The 20767-nt window shown below is 33.9% G+C and overlaps 1 protein-coding gene across 5 annotated transcripts in view; it reads left to right on the forward strand.

Moving 5' to 3' along the window:
* CCDC178 (coiled-coil domain containing 178) overlaps positions 1–20767 on the forward strand; it is a 440607-nt gene that overhangs the window by 176597 nt on the left and 243243 nt on the right. For all 5 annotated transcript variants that reach the window (XM_058692404.1, XM_058692401.1, XM_058692402.1 and 2 more), the window contains 5 exons: positions 645–707; positions 1978–2139; positions 3726–3839; positions 10766–10911; positions 14475–14634. In XM_058692404.1, the coding sequence (XP_058548387.1) occupies positions 645–707; positions 1978–2139; positions 3726–3839; positions 10766–10911; positions 14475–14634 (645 nt within the window). The remainder of the gene's footprint in view (positions 1–644; positions 708–1977; positions 2140–3725; positions 3840–10765; positions 10912–14474; positions 14635–20767) is intronic.

Below are 20767 nucleotides of genomic sequence, written 5' to 3' on the forward strand. Positions count from 1 at the left end.
GATTCATTTTCCCAATACTGTTCTCAGTAGCTACGTAATCCATACTGCATAATTAAAAGGCAGCATCTCTGGTGTTGTGTGGTAATGTCAATTACAACTATGGAGAGTTTAAATCTATCCAAGTAACAGAAAAAAAAAATGTTTTTCTACACATTTTTTGCCTACTAAATTCCAAAGAATGATTTTTTTTTTTTTAAGAAAAAAGAAAAAAAATATTCTGGCCAAATGGAGAATCTGATTACATTTTACAAACTTCAGACTATCAATTTTCAAAATTGAATGTGTTCCTTCTGGAAGATGTTATTAAAAGCAAACTGATAGTTTTTTAAAAGAGGAATTGAAGACTGTTTAGTCTCTCCTTTTTGATTACTTTGATCTTTTAGTTCAGGATTATAAAGTAACCTGAACTGAACTGAAATTCTTTTTCTTGGTCTTGTATCACTTATTTTGTTTCAAATAACATCGGATTTTTTGGTTGTATGTTTGGTTGGTTGGCTGTTGTTTTTTTATAATACTCAATTTTTAATAAATATCTTATTCTTTATTATAATGTAAGTAAAATGTTGCTTGTGTTATCAGTTGTCTTCAATAATATTTTCTGATATTCTATAAATAAAACCTTTTTTAAATTTGATAATATATAGGGTAGAGAAGAATTCTTGAAAAGACTTATTCGAAGTGAAGTGACTAATGGAATGATGATTCAGGTAATCCTAATTCGGTTTCAATATTTTATTATTCCTTTAATTTGCATTGTACTTAGCATTTTAAATTTGCCTGTAATGAGGCATCTTTTCCCTACTTGGTTTGCAAGCCAGCAGTTTTCTCTCCTTAGCTGATGACAGTTGCCCTCTGTGTACGACTAGCAGAGCCTGATCATGCATAAAGAAACTGACCTCCCATACACATATCTCATTTTGTGGCTTAATGGGAATTTCTGCCAGTCTAGTAAAAGACTGGCAGTGAGATCTTATTCCTAAGTGTTTCCTTAGTTTGCTTTGTGATGATGTTATGTTTTCTTTACTTTTAGTGTCTTTCAATTGAATTTCTGTATTTAACACTGAAAAAACATATGTTATTTCTATATAAAGATTTTCAAATCAAATTAATATAGCTAGCAAAGTCAATTTAAAATGTCTTTATCTTCGTCTACCACCTGCATATCCTTTGGAACCCAGGTTGTCTGTTTTGATCTTTGACATGTTTCTAGAATGGCTCCTCTTCAGAAATGCATGAATACTTGAAGTTCTAAAAATAAAATCAAGAGGCAAAACAGTCCAAAACAGTGTTATTGTATACACTTATTTGAGATTATCTGCACCTCTGGTCTTCTTTGAAATGAACACAAATTTTGTGATTTCTTCTGTTAGGAAATTTGGCATTTTCAAACATATAAAAGCAGTGTTTCTCTGCTTCTCTATGCTGAAAATGCCAAATTTCCTGATTTATTTTTCTTTCTATGTATATGTATGTTCAATAATTCCATAATTTTCTAGCCCTTTTAGCTTAGTATTTTGTCATTAACTTCTTGTCCATTGGTTTTACTGGGTTTTAGTTTGCCAGAGTTACATATATTTCAATATTTGTTGTTAGTGTGCTTTTTAACCTTATTATCTTCCAATACTTACATAAGAATGTTGGATTTTTATTATCTATATTAAGTGTCTCTCATTTTTGAATAATAACTACATTGTTTAAATATGGTATATTCATACCTATTTTTTGTGGTGGCATAATTTTTTTTAATTTTCAAATAACAAATATTATTGCCTGACACAAGACTGAGACTCAATCAATGTTTACTTTTTTTAAGTTTTTAATTCCAGTTAGCAGGCAGTGTTATATTAGTTTCAGGTGTGCAATATAGTGACTCAACAATTCCATACATCACCTGGTGCTCATCACAACAAGTGCACTCCTTATCCCATGTTTAGGTAATTGATAACTTAATGAATTCTTTAAAATTTTTGCTGGCAGAAAAAACTGTATTCCATTCAAGAAGAACAGATCCTTGACAGACAGGATCTTCTGGAAAAGAAAGCAATGTACACCCTAGCTCTGGCGGAACTAGAGACACCGCTGCTTGAACTAGAAGAAGACGCCGCAAAAATCAGAACTGCCCACAAAGAGCATGCTGACGTAAGCACTTACAATTAATCCAGAAGCTAATTTCCAGGAGTGTTGAGGTCGATAAATCGTATATGTGATCTTACATTATTATTTGGAATATTATGATTTCACATAGGAAGACATAAAAGCATGAACAAAATGAGTATTTTATGACCACACAGCTGATCTATAGTGGAACCAAATGGCAAGACTATTGATGCTATTACCTGGGCCCCCATACTCTATCTTAGAGTGTACCTAGGAAAAGCAGTTTTCAAACAGATGAGTAGTGATTTTTCTTTTGTGATTGCCCACTATGTTAAATTTAATTCAAAGTCTTCACTGCCTGTTAATAAAATGCTGAAGCTATGTTTACTCAAATATAAAATCTAATGCATCTTGACATTTTTATGGTAAGTTTTTGATGTATGTGGAAGAAGTTGAGACACACAGGATGAAAAATAAAGCAAATGTCGATAAAATATTTTCAAAACAACAAGTTTATGGCAGTTACTGATACTACTAGCCCTTCCCAAAGAAAAATTTAGTAGAAAAATATGTATGCATCCTGTCATTAGTCTTTTGGAGAAGTAGAGGGTGTGGTGAGAGTTATATATTCTTGTCCTTAGGTGCAGGGAGGACAGACATACATTCGTTTGGGCCATTTTAGCAACAAAATTTTTTTCTTTGCAAATGATGATGTAATTTAATAATTTATTAAAGTGGCCTTTAATTATTTTCAATTTTTTTAATTAAAAAAAACTTTATGATTTATAAAATGTTCCCATTTTGAAAGTTTATTTCGATCTTCAAAGCCTCCCTGTGAAATAGCCAAGACAGAGCTTACCTGTGTTGTGGACTTGAGAAAACTAGGGCCTAAATGCACGAAGCAGCTTGTACAAGGCCATAAAACATGGCAACAACAAATTCTGAGTATACTACTATATTCAGGGCTCTTAATTGCTTATCCTAGAGCTCATGTAATGAATATATAACCAGTACTAACACCTAGTGAGATAAATGATTTTAATAATGGCTCCTCCTTACATTAGTGATGGAAATTTATTAATTGCTTCCAAAGCCTCAGTATAATCATCTGAGCATAATGAATTCCTAAAAAGATTAATGACTTTTATTCCCCCTTATTTTATAATAGCCATTGTTTTTTTTTCCTCATCTTATAGTTCAGTAATCATTTTTGTTTTTATTATATTTTAATAGTTTATAAACTATAAGAACTATGAATTTAACACAGACCCTTGGAAATAGCAAGTTTTTATGCCCTTTTGGTAATGATCGCTGATAATTGGTATTTGGAGTTTTAATTTTGGTTAAAATTTTCAAATATGGTGAAAACTTATAATTTCTATGTGAGTTTATTAGTTTTTGTTATTTAGCTAAAATTTATTAGATTTTTGGTTTTATCTGCTAATTCAAGTGGAATATTGGGATGTGGATATCATAGTATATTTTTGTTATTCGTGTGTGGTGGTCCTTTCCCTTTCTACCAAAATACATATTGTTACTATTAAAATGGTCATTTGGGAACTACTTGGTCTAAACCAGGGTAGTTAGATTGTAACTGCTGCATATCTTAATTTCTGAATGTCTTCTAGACATTAAATGATATAATTGAGAAAAGAGAACATGTTAAAAGAAATGTGGAAAGAACAAAGAAAAATTTGAGAAAAAAGGGGAAGAAAACTCGTGATGCAATAATAGAAACTGAGGTAAGAAATTTAATACTAAAAAAATTTATGAATTTCCAACCTCTTTATGTCAATGAAAACTATTCAAGCAATTTATTTTAGGTGGATACCTCTCATTTCTAATTGGTTGCACTAAGTTTCTATACGCATACACACACACACTCACACATACACACACAGAGTGTATCTTCATTTTTTCTCTTTTATAGTGTTTTTCCCACTGTACTAGTGCACCCTCCTGTTAACCTTTCCTACAAAGTAGAGGTAGGGATTTCTGTATTCTGTATTGTATTGTAAATTGTAAGAAATTTAATACTAAAAAAATTTATGAATTTCCAACCTCTTTATGTCAATGAAAACTATTCAAGCAATTTATTTTAGGTGGATACCTCTCATTTCTAATTAGTTGCACTAAGTTTCTATACGCATACACACACACACACTCACACATACACACACAGAGTGTATCTTCATTTTTTCTCTTTTATAGTGTTTTTCCCACTGTACTAGTGCACCCTCCTGTTAACCTTTCCTACAAAGTAGAGGTAGGGATTTCTGTATTGTACCAGATAGTACCATGTTTCTAGAGATGAGACCAATCTACAGACTGAAACATTTGTTAATATCTGACAACTCAATTTTACCCTCACACCATTGTAAAGGCAGCATGGTCATATATCAAAAGGCTTCAGGGCTTTTTCCAAATTAGAAATATTTGCTCCCTGGGCACCTGGGTGATTCAGTTGGTTATGCATCTGATTTCGGCTCAGGTCTTGATCCTGCAGTTTGTGAGTTCGAGCCCCGCATCAGGCTCTGTGCTGACAGCTTGCTCAGAGCCTGAAATCTGCTCTGGATTCTGTCTCCAGCTCTTGCTCTGCCCCTATCCCGCTCACACTCTCTCTGTCTCTCTCAAAAATAAATAAGCATTAAAAAAATTAAAGAAATATTTGCTCCCTGAAAATCCTCATCTCCAGTATTCTGTCTTTATAAAATCACTGGATATGGGGAAGTGGAGATAGTCCACTATCTTCAACTTGCTATCCTCTGAATATATTTTAAAGGTAGCACCAATTGGATTTGTTGGTGGACAGCATGTTGGCTATTAGATAGAGGTGTAATCATATCTTTTTAAAAAAAATTTTGTAACATTTATTCATTTTTGAGAGAGACAGAATGAGAGCAGGGAGAGACAGAGAGAGAAGGAGACACAGAATCTGAAGCAGGCTCAGGCTCTGAGCTGTCAGCATGGAGCCCGATGCGGGGCTCGAACCCACAAACCAAACCATGAGATCATGGCCTGAGCTGAAGTTGGACACATAACCGACTGGGCCACCCAGGCACCCCTGTGTAATCATATCATTTTTAAAATGCTTGTACTAGGCCACAAAATAAATATTAAAAATTTACCAAGGAATATAATAATACTAGCAACAATAACTCCAACAACAGATACTGATATTTTTCAGTTCTCTAGATCCAGACGTTATTTAAAATGCTCAGATATATTAACTCACTTCAACTTCATAATAACTCCACAAAGATTATGCTATTATTATCTCCATTCTACAGTTGAAGAATCCAATGCCTTGTTTTTTAACGAACTTGTTCAGTTTCACACAGCTCATTAATGGTGCAGTCGAGATTCACTAAATCTGGCATTGGCACCAGAATCTATGCTCTTAACCATTACATTATTCTGATCTGCTCATACAGGTTACTTTTGTTGAATATAGTGAAGTAAAATTAGAACTCTAACAAAAAAAAAATTACATCAAAAAGAAAACATTCGTATAGATCACTGGAAATATGTTTTTAGAAAAATTTTTTAAGTTTATTTTTAGAGAGAGAGAGAAAACAAGTGGGGGAGGAGCAGAGAGAAGAGAGAGGGAGAGAGAATCCCAAGCAGGCTCCACCCTGTCAGCTCAGAACCCCATGCAGGACTCAAGTTCACAAACTGTGAGATCATGCAGGACTTGAGTTCACAAACAGTGAGATCATTACCTGAGCTGAAATCAAGAGTCAGACACTTAACTGACTGAGTCACCCAGGTACCCCTCTGGGCATATTTTTTAAATTACATTTTTTCCATTATTTGCTTCTGTGTTAAGGAATATTCAGAAATATAACTTACCATTTATTTATAAATGACTGATGATAAACCATAGAGCAAAATTTATGGAGCAGGTCAGGGTAATACTTTAGTATTACCAATAAATTATTTTGGTAAGAAAAACTTAAAGTGCTTACTTTTAGCATATCTATGTGAACAAAAAGAGGATAAAAACAGCCATGGGAAAAACTAACAGAGAAATAATTATATATAGTAATGAAAGAAAGAATGCTGCTTTGCATAGCAGTTTGTTTTAAAATTTGGATGAAGTATATAATTTATAAAATGCAAATAATGAAAACTGAGTCAAGAGGAAGAATCACAACAAGAGTAGAATGATAATTATAGAATAAATGTCATTTGTCTAGACCACTAGTGGCAAGAACAAGCCCAGGTACTTTACAGGTATCCCTACAAAGACCGGATACAGACCATAACAAAGTATGGAGAGCTTCTGAATTCATTCTGTAATAATATAATTCTGAAACTGTAACTGAAAAAGATTAGCATGAAAAAGAATTCTATAGGTGATCTCATTTATGAACACAGATGACAAAACCTTAAATATATCAGTGCGTTGAGGTTTTACAGTGTGATTTAAAAGCATGTATTATGCAAGTTAAGATTCTTTTGAAGAATGTGAAGATGAGTCAGCATAAAGAAATGTACAGCTGATACTTGAACAGTGCGGGATTTAGCGGTGCCGGCCCCCACATAGTTGAAAATCCACATGTAACTTTTGACTCCCCCAGAACTTAACTACTAATAGCCTACTGTTGACTGGAGGCTTTAAAGATAACAAACAGTTGATTAACATATATTTTGTATGCTACAGATATTATATTCTATATTATTATATTAAAGTAGAATAGACTAAAGAAAATCATAAGGAAGAAAAAATATATTTACAATAGTGTGCTGTTAAAACTCTGCATGTAAGTGGGTCTGCAGAGTTCAAACCTGTGCTGTTCAAGGATCAGCTGTACTAATATAATTCAGTACATTTACAGAAATGAAAGACAACCCAAAATATTTGATAAAACACCATAGCCACCAATGATTTTCAAAAAGACCTTCAACTACCTAGAAACAGAATGAAAACATTCTGACCTTGATTGTGTGTTATAGTGTGTCTACCAGTATTTTTTAGAAAATGTTATACTCAATGATGGAATATTAAAAGTATTTCCTTTAAACTCAGGATCAAAAACATTCCAATAAGCTCCTACTACTCAGCACACTTCTGTTACTGATCACAAGTTACTTGTAACACATCACGAAACCTAAAACCTATGTGTTGAGCAGTACAGTTGAAAGCTACCACAGTTCTCATGTCCACATCTGAATATTAGTTTCAAAAATATTAACTAAAAATTGCCAAAAGTGGTATGTCTTACAAATAACAGATTTCAATGAAGAATATGGCTGAACACTTTCTTTGTGCTCAGTATTATCCAAAGTACTAGGAGTTCAAGTGCTAGAGAAGAAGGGTTAATTTTCTTTTATTTGTCCTTCAACTTAGTTTGCCTTCCCAGTTATTATTGAACACTTGAGATATATTAAACATTGTTGGAATTTGCTGGAGTTGAGGAGGTAAAAGGAGAACTTTGTTCACTCAAGAAGCACATCATCTTTTTGGGGAGTAGACAAGGACGCAGAGAGCATTAATACTCTGCGAGCAAAGCTATGACAGCAGTATAATGAGGTGGGAGAGTGTCATGGAGGAGGAAATTGAGCTGTGAACTGAGGGATCTGGGGAAAGTTTTTCAGGGGAGGTTATTACTCACAGAGCAAATGGAGGTTAAGTACTTGCATTGCCATATGTTGTAGAGAACAGAGATGATATACACACAAAGCCTAAAAGAATGAAGAACGATTGGCAGTGGGGGTATTCAACAAATGGTTTCTATTATTATTATTATATAATTTTTAAATGGATGAAGAAATGAGGTAAGGCATTTTAGAAACAGATGCTATGTTTGCAAAGCAAAGATATCATGGAATAGTGCTGTGTGTTTGTGAAATTGTAGGTAGTTTGGTATGACCAGAAAGTAGGGTACCTATTATAAGAATGAAAAGAGATGAAGCCAGTGAGATGGGCGATCCCTGGATGAAGAAACACCTTCTGTACCATGCTGCTGTGGAACCCCAGACTGCTGTAATTCAAACATTTAATAGCATTTATTAAGTACTCTTATGCTGATAGGTATACAAAACATACTGTAGACCCTATTTTTATCTTCTTTTTTTTTTTTTTTTAATTTTTTTTTTCAACGTTTTCTATTTATTTTTGGGACAGAGAGAGACAGAGCATGAACGGGGGAGGGGCAGAGAGAGAGGGAGACACAGAATCGGAAACAGGCTCCAGGCTCTGAGCCATCAGCCCAGAGCCTGACGCGGGGCTCGAACTCACGGACCGCGAGATCGTGACCTGGCTGAAGTCGGACGCTTAACCGACTGCGCCACCCAGGCGCCCCAACCCTATTTTTATCTTCTAAGAACTTAAATTCTAAGACAAATAATCTTATCTTTTACTGTGCATAAGCATTTCAATCATGGCCAAGCTAAACATGGGCCATTACTGAATTTTTACTATTTTCACCCCCATTTAAATCATAGACATAGAATATACACTTATTACATTTAGATAATTTAAAAATACATTTATTAAATCTTACTTAAAATATAATCTGAAATTAATAATTTAGAATCTGAATATAATCTTTATTTAATTTTTAAGTTTACGTATTTTGAGAGAGAGAGAGAGGAAGTGCGAGTGGGGGAAGGGCAGAGAGAGAATCCCAAACAGGCTCTCTGCACTCAGCACAGACCCCAGTGTGAGGCTTGAACTCATAAACTGTGAGATCATGACCTGAGCCAAAGTTGGACTCTCAAGTGTCTGAGCCACCCAGACGCCTCTATAATATTTATTACCTGATATTTTTTAAATACGTGGCTGGAAATGACAGTATTTGAGAAAAATAAGCCAAAGGATGGTCAGATTCTAAATGTACTTTTTTTATGCCTCTATTCCCATTTACTCTGGTGGCACTTCAGCATTTATCAATAGACTTACAAATGGCTCATGGAGTCCCCAACCTTTTTTGAACTGGAGATGCTCAAATTTGTACCCCTGATTGACATAGAGCATCTAAAAGCTTCCTTCTACTCAGCTCATTATAGTGCTGTTTCTGCTATTTTTTGATGCCGTGGAGGGGGATATGCTGTTCACATGTACCAAAGCCTCACTGATGGTACCTATTAAAATGCCAAAATACTGGTTTTGCTTTTCACTGCTCTCTGCAGGAAACACACTCTTGCTTTCCTTTAGTATAGAATCCTCTGACACCGCTTTCAGCATTGCTGAATTGGCTGGTTTGGTCTCAGTTGTAGATACCATTGCTTCTGAGATCTTCTTAGTTTCCTACAAGAATCTTCATTCAAGATTAAGGCATGAATTATGGAATCTGACTTAAAAATCAAGTTTAGTGATAGCATGCTGTACTCACAGTTGCCCATCCTCTTCAGCTTCTGAATACTTAATTTACTCCATACTTACGTATCTCTTCACACTTTTTTTGAGGTGTTGACTTTTCTCCTAGTAATAATATAATATCCTGTTGGGTCTCATTGAAGAATCCTAGTCATTCATCTTTCAACCATATTCAGGTATTGAAAATAAACCAAAAACAAACCAACCAACAAACAAACACCCTCATTCCAGAACTTTCAGAAAAAGAAAAAAAAGGGAGGATATGGAAATTCAAACACAGTACCCAGTGTTGAAAGTCGTGGACAAATAGTGGGTAGGAAAATAAATATAAAAGATTAGCCTTTCTTCTTGAAATCTGTAAGAGCAGAGAAAGAATCAGGGAGCATATGGGGAAAAATGGAGGAAAATAGGAGCAAAGGGAGCAGTTGAAATCTGTGAAATCAGTTGGGGGAGAGTAGCACTAATTAGAAGCAATGCCAGATGTAGGGAACAACATTCTGTAAGTCAGTCATCCAGTCAGTAAATCATTAAGTCAATATAAACATCAATAGTCATAAAGGGATCATGCGAAAAATAGATGGAAAATAAAATCTTCAGTCTGGAATTGTACAAGCCAGCCTTGGGGAAATGTATTAAATACCAACTTCTTGTGTTTGAATGATCAGGACAATGTATATTCTTGCCTACCTTCAGTGTACACGTTTGAAAAACAGTAACCACATGTTTGCATTTTGAAAGGATGTGCCTTTAAGGTGTGCATGTATGTGGGCGTGTAGAGGGACAGACAAGTTAGTGCAAGGGAGAGAGGGGAAAATGGAGAGAGAGGAAAAGAGATGGGGGGAGAGAGACTGTATACTTCTAACCCATCTTTTAGAAAATCACATCAGGTGTTAACTATGAAGAAGGGAAGGTAAATCTAAGTTGTTGATTATGTTGATAAGAAGTTACTGTTTGCTTTTGATTGTTCACATGGCCAAATGTAATTGTATCCTTAAGTTGCCAGGATATGAAAATTCTAGTATTTAAAATAAAACATTCCTGGGGTGCCTGGGTGGCTCAGTCAGTTAAGCCTCTGACTTTGGCTCAGATCATGATCTCATGGTTTGTGGATTTGAGCCCCTCATCAGGCTCTGTGCTGACAGCTCGGAGCCTGGAGCCTGTTTCAGATTCTGTGTGTGTCTCTCTCTCTCTCTCTCTCTCTCTCTCTCTCTCTCTCTCTCTCTCTCTCTCTGCCCCTTGCCCGCTAACACTCTGTCTCTCTCTCTCTCTCTCTCAAAGATCAATAAACATTAAAAAAATAATAATAATAAAATAAAATAAAACATTCTTGAATTTGTTTTTCAGGAAAAACGCTCAATGATTTTTAAAGAAATAAAGACCACTAAAAGTAAAACAGTTATTTATCATGCAAAAATAGATCAATTGAATAAGGACTTAGAAGAAAAAGAGAAGGAAAAGAATATTTTGGCTCAGACACTTGAGCAATTAAAGTAAGTATTTAAAGTGTTATAAAATATTAAATGTTCAATATATTATTTATAAAAGAGATATGATCAGATTTCCATATTTAAGATTTGTTCTTAAAATGATCCATAATTTGCCATCATTATTTGATGTGGAATAAACATGTAATATTTGATAATTTTGGCTTAAGAACATAAATTGCATTCATTTTTTATTACTCTGATGGGTTTATTCTTATTTGAGTAACTGCAAATATTTATTCTTTCCAAGTAGAAGAACTTTTCTTAATTATGAAATTAATCTTTCCCACTAATTTCAATATTTCTCACTCACATGACATGGTTAATAATATATGGTTTTTCACCCAACTCTTTTGGTAAGTTTTAAGGTAAGCCTTTAGAAATAGATATTCTACAAAACCTCATGTAATTTTTTTCATATTTATTATAAAAACCTCTTATGCAGTCCCTTCATTAGTCAGGGGCATACATGACAAGGGTTAGTAAGGTCTTTCACTTAGAGAATGACCATAGTCTAAGATCCTTCAGTGTTTCCATAGACCCTTACTTAGAACTTGCATACTCTTCCTTTATTCCTTTTTGTTCTTATTTTCTATTTTATAATACATTGAGAACAGAGCTTGCAGGACTACTGGAAGAATATACATTAGTCACGTTTAGGAATTATAGTTTGATTTAAGTATAATAAGGCTAATAGCATTAGCAAAATCACAGCCCTTGAGGGATAAAATGTCATGAAAACAGTTGTGCACAGCTTGATTATCATACACTCTAATAGAATCAGGGCATGCTCTCAACAAGGATTTATTTAGCTATTACTATAGGGTAAAAACATATTCAAAATGATCATACAGATTTATCTGAAAAACATTAAATCATATTCAGTATATCATGTAAGAAGGCAAGGAAATATGCTGTTTATTTTGAAAGATATTTATCCACATCATTTAACATCTGTACAAAAATGCTGAGGTTCAATGGTGTAAGCTTAAATTTTTTAAATTCTCATTAAACTTGTAAAGATTTAGTTTAGAGCTGGTGAATTTCCTTTCTTCAGAATTCTTACCATTTCAGTCCTAACATTTTCGTCTGTTCTGTGGCTAGATTATATTGCCCTTGGGACAAGATTGGTCACCATGTCCCAGTGAATCAGTTCCCTCTCTAAACTTGACAAAAGTCTGCCTTCTCACAGGAAAAGGAGAAAAAGAATAGCTGAAGCTGTGACATTATTGACAGGTCTATTAATTAACAATAATGATGGATAATGTCAAGTATATTTAAAGTTACCATTAATTGACCTCTCAACGTACCAGATACTCTGTGGGCAGTCTGTGTTCTTTATCTGATCCAGTTCTCACAATAAATCTTTAGATTATATAATAGCATTCTTAAAAGAATACTGAGGAAACAAGCTGAGGGAAATTAGTTGACTGCCGTAACATTGTACAGCTAATTAGTGGTAGAACCAGCTCTGGTTTAGGTCCATCTTATTCCAAAGTGGTGCTCTTAAGGCTGTGCACGTTGACTCCCTAAACTAGGATTGGAAAGGAAGATTATTGCAGATAAACTGTATTAGCAACTTTCAGTAGGTGACTGTATCAAGCTAATCATTCTTTGTTGAGAACTTACAGTGTGCCTAGTGCCAGACACCGAGAAGGACAAAGAAATGACAAATGAGAAAGAGAACCTTCAAGTATCTAAAGATAATTTTAGCAACACAAGCTTGCATGTGCAAAACTATTAAAATATGGTGATAAGAATAATAACAAAGCTATCCTTGGCTCTAATTTTTACACCTGTTTCTTAATTAGGATGTGAAAGGATTTAAACCAGACCCATAGGACCTCAGAGTTTATTCCTTTTATCACTGGGAGAAAGGAAACACTATTTTCATGCATAGATATACATATAATCATATAGCCTATGTAATGTATGCATTTGTGTATGTGCCTATATGTGTATGTGTATATATGTATATATATACACCTATATATGTATATATACATATATATATATGTACATACATATATACATGTATATACATACATGTATATATGTATGTATATACATGTATATACATACATGTATATATGTATGTATATACATATGTATACATATGTATGTGTGTATATACATGTATGTATACATGTATATATGTATATATATGTATATATGTATATATATGTATGTATATATGTATATATGTATATATATATATATATGTATATGTATATTTATAATTAACTAAATGCTCTGTTGAATATAATCCAGTCTCAAAATACTTAGTGTAGGGAACAAAGTATATGTGGTCAATATATAGTGATATTTGCCGGGAGCAACTGTGGGAGTATTTTGGTTCTGGTCATACTAGCTCTTTCCTGTGTGAATTTCCCCAGTATTCTATGTTCTATAATGTCAAGGGTTGTTGTTGTATTAAATGAGGTATTATATTCAAAGCACTTTAACATTTCAGTCCCTCAAAAACTTTAGTCCTGCTGCTGTTTTAGCTAACTGTGCAGAGGATTCAGTTTTCTATACCAGCAGAGATAAAAACAACTGTGGGTAACGTAAGACTGTGTGGAGCTTTTGCAGCTGCTTATTCTGTATTCTGCGTTACTGATCAACTCTGGCAATTATTTCTAAAGCATATTTGTTTTGCAGTATTGTATTAACCACTTTTTGATGTTTTTTCTACTTATATTCTTCCTTATTTAAAGAAAAATCACTTAATCTCTGTGTCAGTATATACTTAGTTGCAAAGGACAAAATGCACACACACACACACACACACACACAGAACACATTCTCACAACAGCTTAAACTAAACAATAGGGAAATGTGTCATATTATAGAACAGGGGCTCTTAGGCAGGGTCAGCTGCAGCGTTGGTGATCCAGGAGATCAACACTAGGTACTCAGTTTTTTCTCTCTCCTCTATGCCCATTGTCTTCAGGTTTGAAAACATGACTCACTCATATTTAGTGGATGGGAGCCTTTTGTACGTGGAATTAGGTCCTTGCCTTTTGTCTTATGAGGCTATATTAATAGCCTTCATTCCTGAATAATTATTATATATATGTATATATAATTATTATATATATAGTATATATATTATATATTATATATTTTATATATATTATATATTATATATATTATGTATATTTTATATATATTATATATAATATATTATATATATATATTATATATATAATTATATTAATAGCCTTCATTCCTGAATAATCAGCCACATGCTAGTCTAATCTAATTATACTTAATCTAATTAGAATGTATTTTTGGGGTTATGTGCTGCATGGAGGAGGGGTTCTTTTGGAGAGGCATGCTGGGTAGGCAACCAAGAAAATCCACTACATTTCTCTAGAGATTTTCTCCCAACTGGATCGTTTAGAAGTAGCTCTATGGAGATAGGCCTATGGAAAAGATTAGGGAACTTTCCAAAGCCCTTCAGTTCTAAGACTTTTAAATACTGGCTCTTTAAAACTGTATCACAAATGTATTTCAGAAAATAAAATATGAATTGGTCAGTGGCAAATACAATTCTTTCTTCATAGGAACCACTATATAACTATAAAATATAAAAAGGAATATGCACAAGCTGTGTTTGATCAGCTTGTAAGTGAGAAAAAAACCTGTGAAGAGAGACTCTATGAAGAAGAACAGAGATACAGAACACTCATTACCATGAGGCAAAAAACTCTGGCAGATATTAAAGTGAGTATTATTTTTGGACTGTCTTAAAATGAAGGAAATGTAGTGATAGTTAAACTAGCAGCTAGTTTGAGGCACTCGTTTTTCATATTGAAGTGGTAATGATGTTCAAATTTTAAAAATGAATCCGTTAGTGTAATCAATGTAATTTCTTATTTTTTCTTCTAAGTAATTATAATATATTCATATACCATATTGTGCTTTTTAATGCATTTTATGTGCACTCTCATTGTGTCATTGTACAAATCTTCCTTGACTTGCGAGTAGGTTATATTCTGATAAACTCATCGTGAGTTGAAAATATTGTTGTCAAAAATGCATTTAATATACCTAACCTCCCAACATCATACCTTAGCCTAGCCTACCTGAAATGTGCTCAGAACCCTTACATTAGCTTATAGTTGGGCAGAATCATCTAACACAAAGCCTATTTTATAGTAAAGTGTTGGATATCTCATGTAATTTATTGAATACGGTACTGACAGTGATACTAAGTGATACACTTAGACTGACTGCTAAGTGTATCAGTTGTTTACTCTCAGGATCACATGGCTGACTGGGGGCTGGGGTTTGCTGTCCCTGCCCAATATCACGAGACAGTATCCTACCCCAAATCACTAGCCTGGGAAACAATCAAAATTCAAAATTCTCAGTATGGTTTTTACTGAATGCATATTGCTTTTGCACCAATGTAAAATTAAAAAAATTATAAGTGGAACCATTATAAGTCAGGGACCTTCTGTACTTCACTTTATTTTGAAGTCTACTGGTATAAAAGTACAATTTATATTTATTCTAGAGCCATTATTACGCCTTTAATGGGAGATGTGGGGATAGTTACATTTTATTTCTGAATGAACACACTTTGTTTACCAACCACTTTTTTGAAAAAGGAGAATATTTCATGCTCTTTTCCTTTAGAAAAGTTTTCCATAGATTTTAATTGCCCTGTAAACTTGGAAACAGAAATCATATGATACATATTTTTGGATCTGAAGTTTAAGTTTTCTAAAGCTATTCATACTAAATTTTTTATATAGAATATGAGTAAATGGTACACATTTAAGGGATTCCTCTCCTATTTTATATTTTGGATTAGTTTCTGATACATTTAATTATAATAATGAATGCCATGACTTTTTCAATATATTTATAAACATGGCTTATTTTTAAGAGGCCAAATGGTAAATTACTTCTGAAAAATCATTCTACTGCATCTTATTACAACTATTTCTGCAAAACTTTTAAAGATATATTTAATATCATAATATACTTTTTAAAGCTATTTTTGGTCCTGCTATTAATATATCCAATTATTATATATATCCATATACTCAATTACTTTTTACATTTCAAAGAAATGATCTAAACCATTTTTAAAAATTAGAGCAAATATACATTAAGCAAGTATGTCAGTGAATGCACATACCATCTTTCATGTTATTTCTGTGATCCTCCCTGTAGAAAAGTATTAATAAAAGAACAATACAGGGCACCTGAGTGGCTCAGTCAGTTGAGCATCTGACTTCAGCTCAGGTCATGATCTCGCGGTTTTTGGGTTCAAGCCCGGCATCAAGCTCTGTGCTGACAGCGTGGAGCCTGCTTGGGATTCTGGGTTTCCCTTTCTCTCTGCCCCTCCCCTGCTTGTACTCTGTCTCTCTCTTTTAAAAATAAAAACATTTTAAAAAAAATAAAAAATAAAAGGACAATAGAGGTGCCTGGGTGGCTCAGTCGGTTGAGTGACCAACTCTTGTTTGCGGCTCAGGTCAGGATCTCACTGTTCGTGGGATTGAGCCCCATGTCAGGCTCTGTGCTGGCAGCACGGAGCCTGCTTGGGATACTTTCTCTCTCTGCCCCTCCCTCTCCCCCACTCACTCTTTCTCTCTCTGAAAATAAATAAGTAAGCTTAAAAAAAGAATAATAGTTTTATTAACAATAGTGTTAGGTAATATTCTTCCATTTTAAATAATGACCTTTACATAGAAAACGGGTATTTTAGGGGGAGGGGGCCTAACAATATGAAAATAATTGGTGCCATCTAGTGGCAATAAATGATGCCTCCTTCTGGAGAAGTTCCTGAAACATTGATGGCTAAATCTCAAGATTTGTGATGTATGAATGGACTGGGGAGGCTTAGATGTAAATGCACCCCTCAAAAAGAGAAGCCTTTAAGTTATTTACTGATTTAAGCATCATTCTCCACCTCATATTTTATCACAGCAGTAGAATTAGCTGTTTGAATTCAACCACATTTTCCAATCGTCCTAGTGCTGAGAACACAGTGGGATCTCAATAATCATTTATTGACTGGCATTTCAGCACTTTAATGGAACAATAATAATTAGTGAAATGGCAAAATATGGTCAGCAGGAGAGAGACAAAGAAAAAAATCCTGTATAACTAGCCTCTCAGAAATTGAGATTTGTATTTTTTTTTCATCCAAAATCTTGTCTCTGCCTTCGCATTCCGAAATGCACCTACCTCCACCCACTTGTCACATCACCTAGCATTGTGTTTTGTTCTTAGCACCAGTCTTTCTCTGACCTTGTTTTGTTCATTCATTTTTGTTTGTCGTCTGCCTGCATCTTGCAATACTAATGTATTGTCAGTGAGATTTTCTGCCACATTCTTCTCTGTATCCTATAAGCTCAGAATTATGCCAGGCACAAGGGAGGCACTCAATGAATACTCATTGAATGACTGAATGAATAAATGGATGAACATATGCTTTTTTGGTAATTTTGCTGTCCACATGCATGATAATGCCTGAAAGCAGGAGCATTTCAGGGACATTTTCCATACTGCGCCAGCCTGATACTTTAGTTGAATACTCATGCTGCATGCAAGAGCTGATTTCTCCCTTTCTTTCTCTTTCTCTTTCTCTTTCTCATTCTCTCTCTTTCTCCTTGATAATTCATAGACATTTGTCATCTAGTCTTTCCTTGTAGGTGAAATTGTTAAATTCTCTATTGCTTTCTAGCAATTAAGGATTCTGATAAATATCTGAATAATACTTCTTAAATAATCTTAAATTTATATGAAATTGCCTCTTATCAACTCTCGGATAGTTCTTTGTTATGCATTTGCCATATATGATCAGAAGCATAGAGTTTGAATGTGCCTAGTTTAGAAATTGATATATCTTACATTAGTGACACTATGATTCTGATCAGTTATTGGCATTAAATTGTGGAAAGAATGTAATTCTTCACAGAAAACTATTCTCATCCCTATTTAGAAATTGGATGAAGTAAAAATTTGTAAACATATATGTAATATGAAGCATTCCTAAAAAGAAACAAGTTTTATTAGGCATCATTATAAACACGGTATTACTAATCTGGGGTGTCCCCTCTGGGCAAAAGAACTGATCACAATTATGGATCACCTGAAGAAATCATTTAATAAAAGCATATAAAATCCACAGTAGAATTAACTGGGGATGTAAGAAAACATGCCATAGAATTAGAACTACAAACAGACAATAAAATGGTTTAAGAAAAAAATTATATACAAACTTTAGATAGAATACAATGTGGTTCTGGAGTTAAATTCAACCTTTTTTGGTTTATATAGTTCCATATCAGATATAGTTAAATGAAAGATATTTTCATGTTAAATGGAGTTTTAACTGCCTATAGTTTGCAAATACAATTAAGATGAAATTGTCACTATACCATACCCATCAAAGTACTATAGCTCTTGCTACTGATCTTCCTTTTTGTTACTAGAAAGATCCAAACAAAACTGGAGTTTCAGGTTATTTTAATCTTTAATTTTAATTTTAATCTATTATTAGCCGTCCTCAGAAGTCCCACTGCTTTTCTATGTCAGTGCCTTTCTCTAGTGATTTTTCTATAATCTTGCTCTCCTTTCTATAATTTAGGGTATGATATGAGAAGGGTATAATGGTCTATATTGGATCATTGGCAGAGAGACCAGTTTCCAAATTGAATTCTATAAGACACAATCCCCTAATACTTTGTAGAGTTTATCAGTTTTTATTTCGCCTCATATTTTTTACTCTCAGGAAATATTTACAGCAGTCCCATATTTGGCTATTAAATCACTTCTTGACACTTTCATGTGGAAAATTCTCAGCTTAATACAGAGGCAGTGATTCATTGCCTCATTAGACAGCCAGGTACAGAAATAGTACAAATAAGAAGCAAATTTAATCTCTGAGATAATTTTAAAGATTACTACAGTTTAAAAAATTATTCTCCTAGTTTCCACTCATCATTTCTTCATTCACACACTAGTTTATGAGTACTGTGTTCAGGGCATTCAGTGTTGGGTGACTACAACCCTAGCCTCAATTTTAAAGATTCAATCAGCAGAAAGAGGGAAGATGTAAAAAACAAACTTGAATATAGTAACAACATTCAAATTACAAACAATAAATTGTGTCCCTGGCCCACTGACCTGATACATTAGGTATGATTAAAATAAAATAAAAACAAATTACATATTCTGTGGTCTTAATAGTGGGAAATGAATGTGTGAAAAACCTGGAAACATTTAGAAGAACTGACCAATGGACCTCATAAGCAAGAATAATTTGCCTTAATGTTAATTTTCTTGCTACCAAAAGATTTTAAATTAACATGAAAGTTTTAAAAGTTGGAAACATGGTTTGCATAATTAATATTTTTAATAATTCTGGTAGGATTAAGCATCAGTCACATGTAATCATATTAATTAGGTTCATCATATTGCTTTTTTAAAGCTGCTTGTTCAAATCCATGCTCTCTTGAGGTATGAACATTTTAATTTGAGGACTGGTAGCAAAAGAGTACTAATTTTATACTGGGGAACACTTCAAGTGTTCAAGCACAGACCCAGTGCGGCAATGATCGTAGGTACTTAGAAATCAGGAGAGAATAACACTATAATGTAAAGGAAAGACGTAGCATGGGTATAAGTAACTCCCAAATATAAATTTAATGTGTTTTGAATGTTTGCTCAGGGCATGATCCATTAAACAAGGCAGAAGCCTCTCTTCTTTTTGCATCTCTCCAACATCATGTTACATCTTGCAGATATGTCCCAGAATTTCTACTAACAGTTCGTTAAAGGACTATACATGAAGTTTGAATAGGCTTTTTTCTCCCCAACTACCTAGAGGCATCTATTAAAATCACTTGGCCATAATCCACCTCAGTTTTTCTATGCATTGTTTTTTTCTTTACATGGTTGTGATAATACTCTATGAACACGCGTTGGATGTTATGATTTTTCCAAGTAACATTAATTTCCTGGTGGGGCTGCCACTTTTGAAATACCTTTCCCCCACTGCAGAGTAATAGCATAAATATATGTTTTTCCCTTTTGATCAATTAAAGTAATTATAGTATGAGTTTCCAAATATCCGATTACATACTTAAGTATACCTAATTGGTTATGCTTTATTAAAACTGTAATTCATTACTGGATTCAATTTGCAGCCATTTAATGCTGAACATCTAATTGGTCTATAGTTCTTCTGTTTTGTACTCTGTTCAAGATATTAATGTCAGAGATTTAGTAGAGTTGTTCGAATGAAATAAGAAGGTTTTCTCTTCTTTCTATGTTAAATAGCATAAAACATTTCAGTTCCTTAAAATTTTGAAGAATTTTACTATGATACTATCAAGATATGTGAAGAGTTAGAGATTTTACTTCACTTGCAAACTAACAAGTTAGCCTGCCATAGTTTCACAAATGATGCAGAAGGCATGAAACTTCTAGGTGAGAAGCAAAGATTTTATTACTTGCTACACAGCAGCAGTGTGAGCTTCATGTTTAAATAGGTTCACCTTGGCTCCAAGTCTCATGGGATAATGGGAAAGTGGTCCAGGTGGATGCTGCATACACAAGGAATCTTTATCACAGCTGATGAACTTGGAATGTAGGAAAGCCCCATTTTTATAAGGGAGCTTCTAACAAACGTGTCCAGCCTTTGCCCCAGAGGAAGGCATTCCATTTGCCATGCAGACAATCTTGAAAAGGCGGTTCTGGATAAAAACTGTCAGAAGAAGTACATAAATAAACATGATGGTGAGCGCCCCCCAGTACATATTATCTGAGCTTAACTCTTTTCTGGAGAAAAACATTTTAAAATTTATTCAGTCCATTTTTTTGCTTTTTGCATGAT

The sequence above is a fragment of the Neofelis nebulosa genome, chromosome 11 (genome assembly GCF_028018385.1).
Source record: "Neofelis nebulosa isolate mNeoNeb1 chromosome 11, mNeoNeb1.pri, whole genome shotgun sequence".
Lineage (NCBI taxonomy): Eukaryota > Metazoa > Chordata > Mammalia > Carnivora > Felidae > Neofelis > Neofelis nebulosa.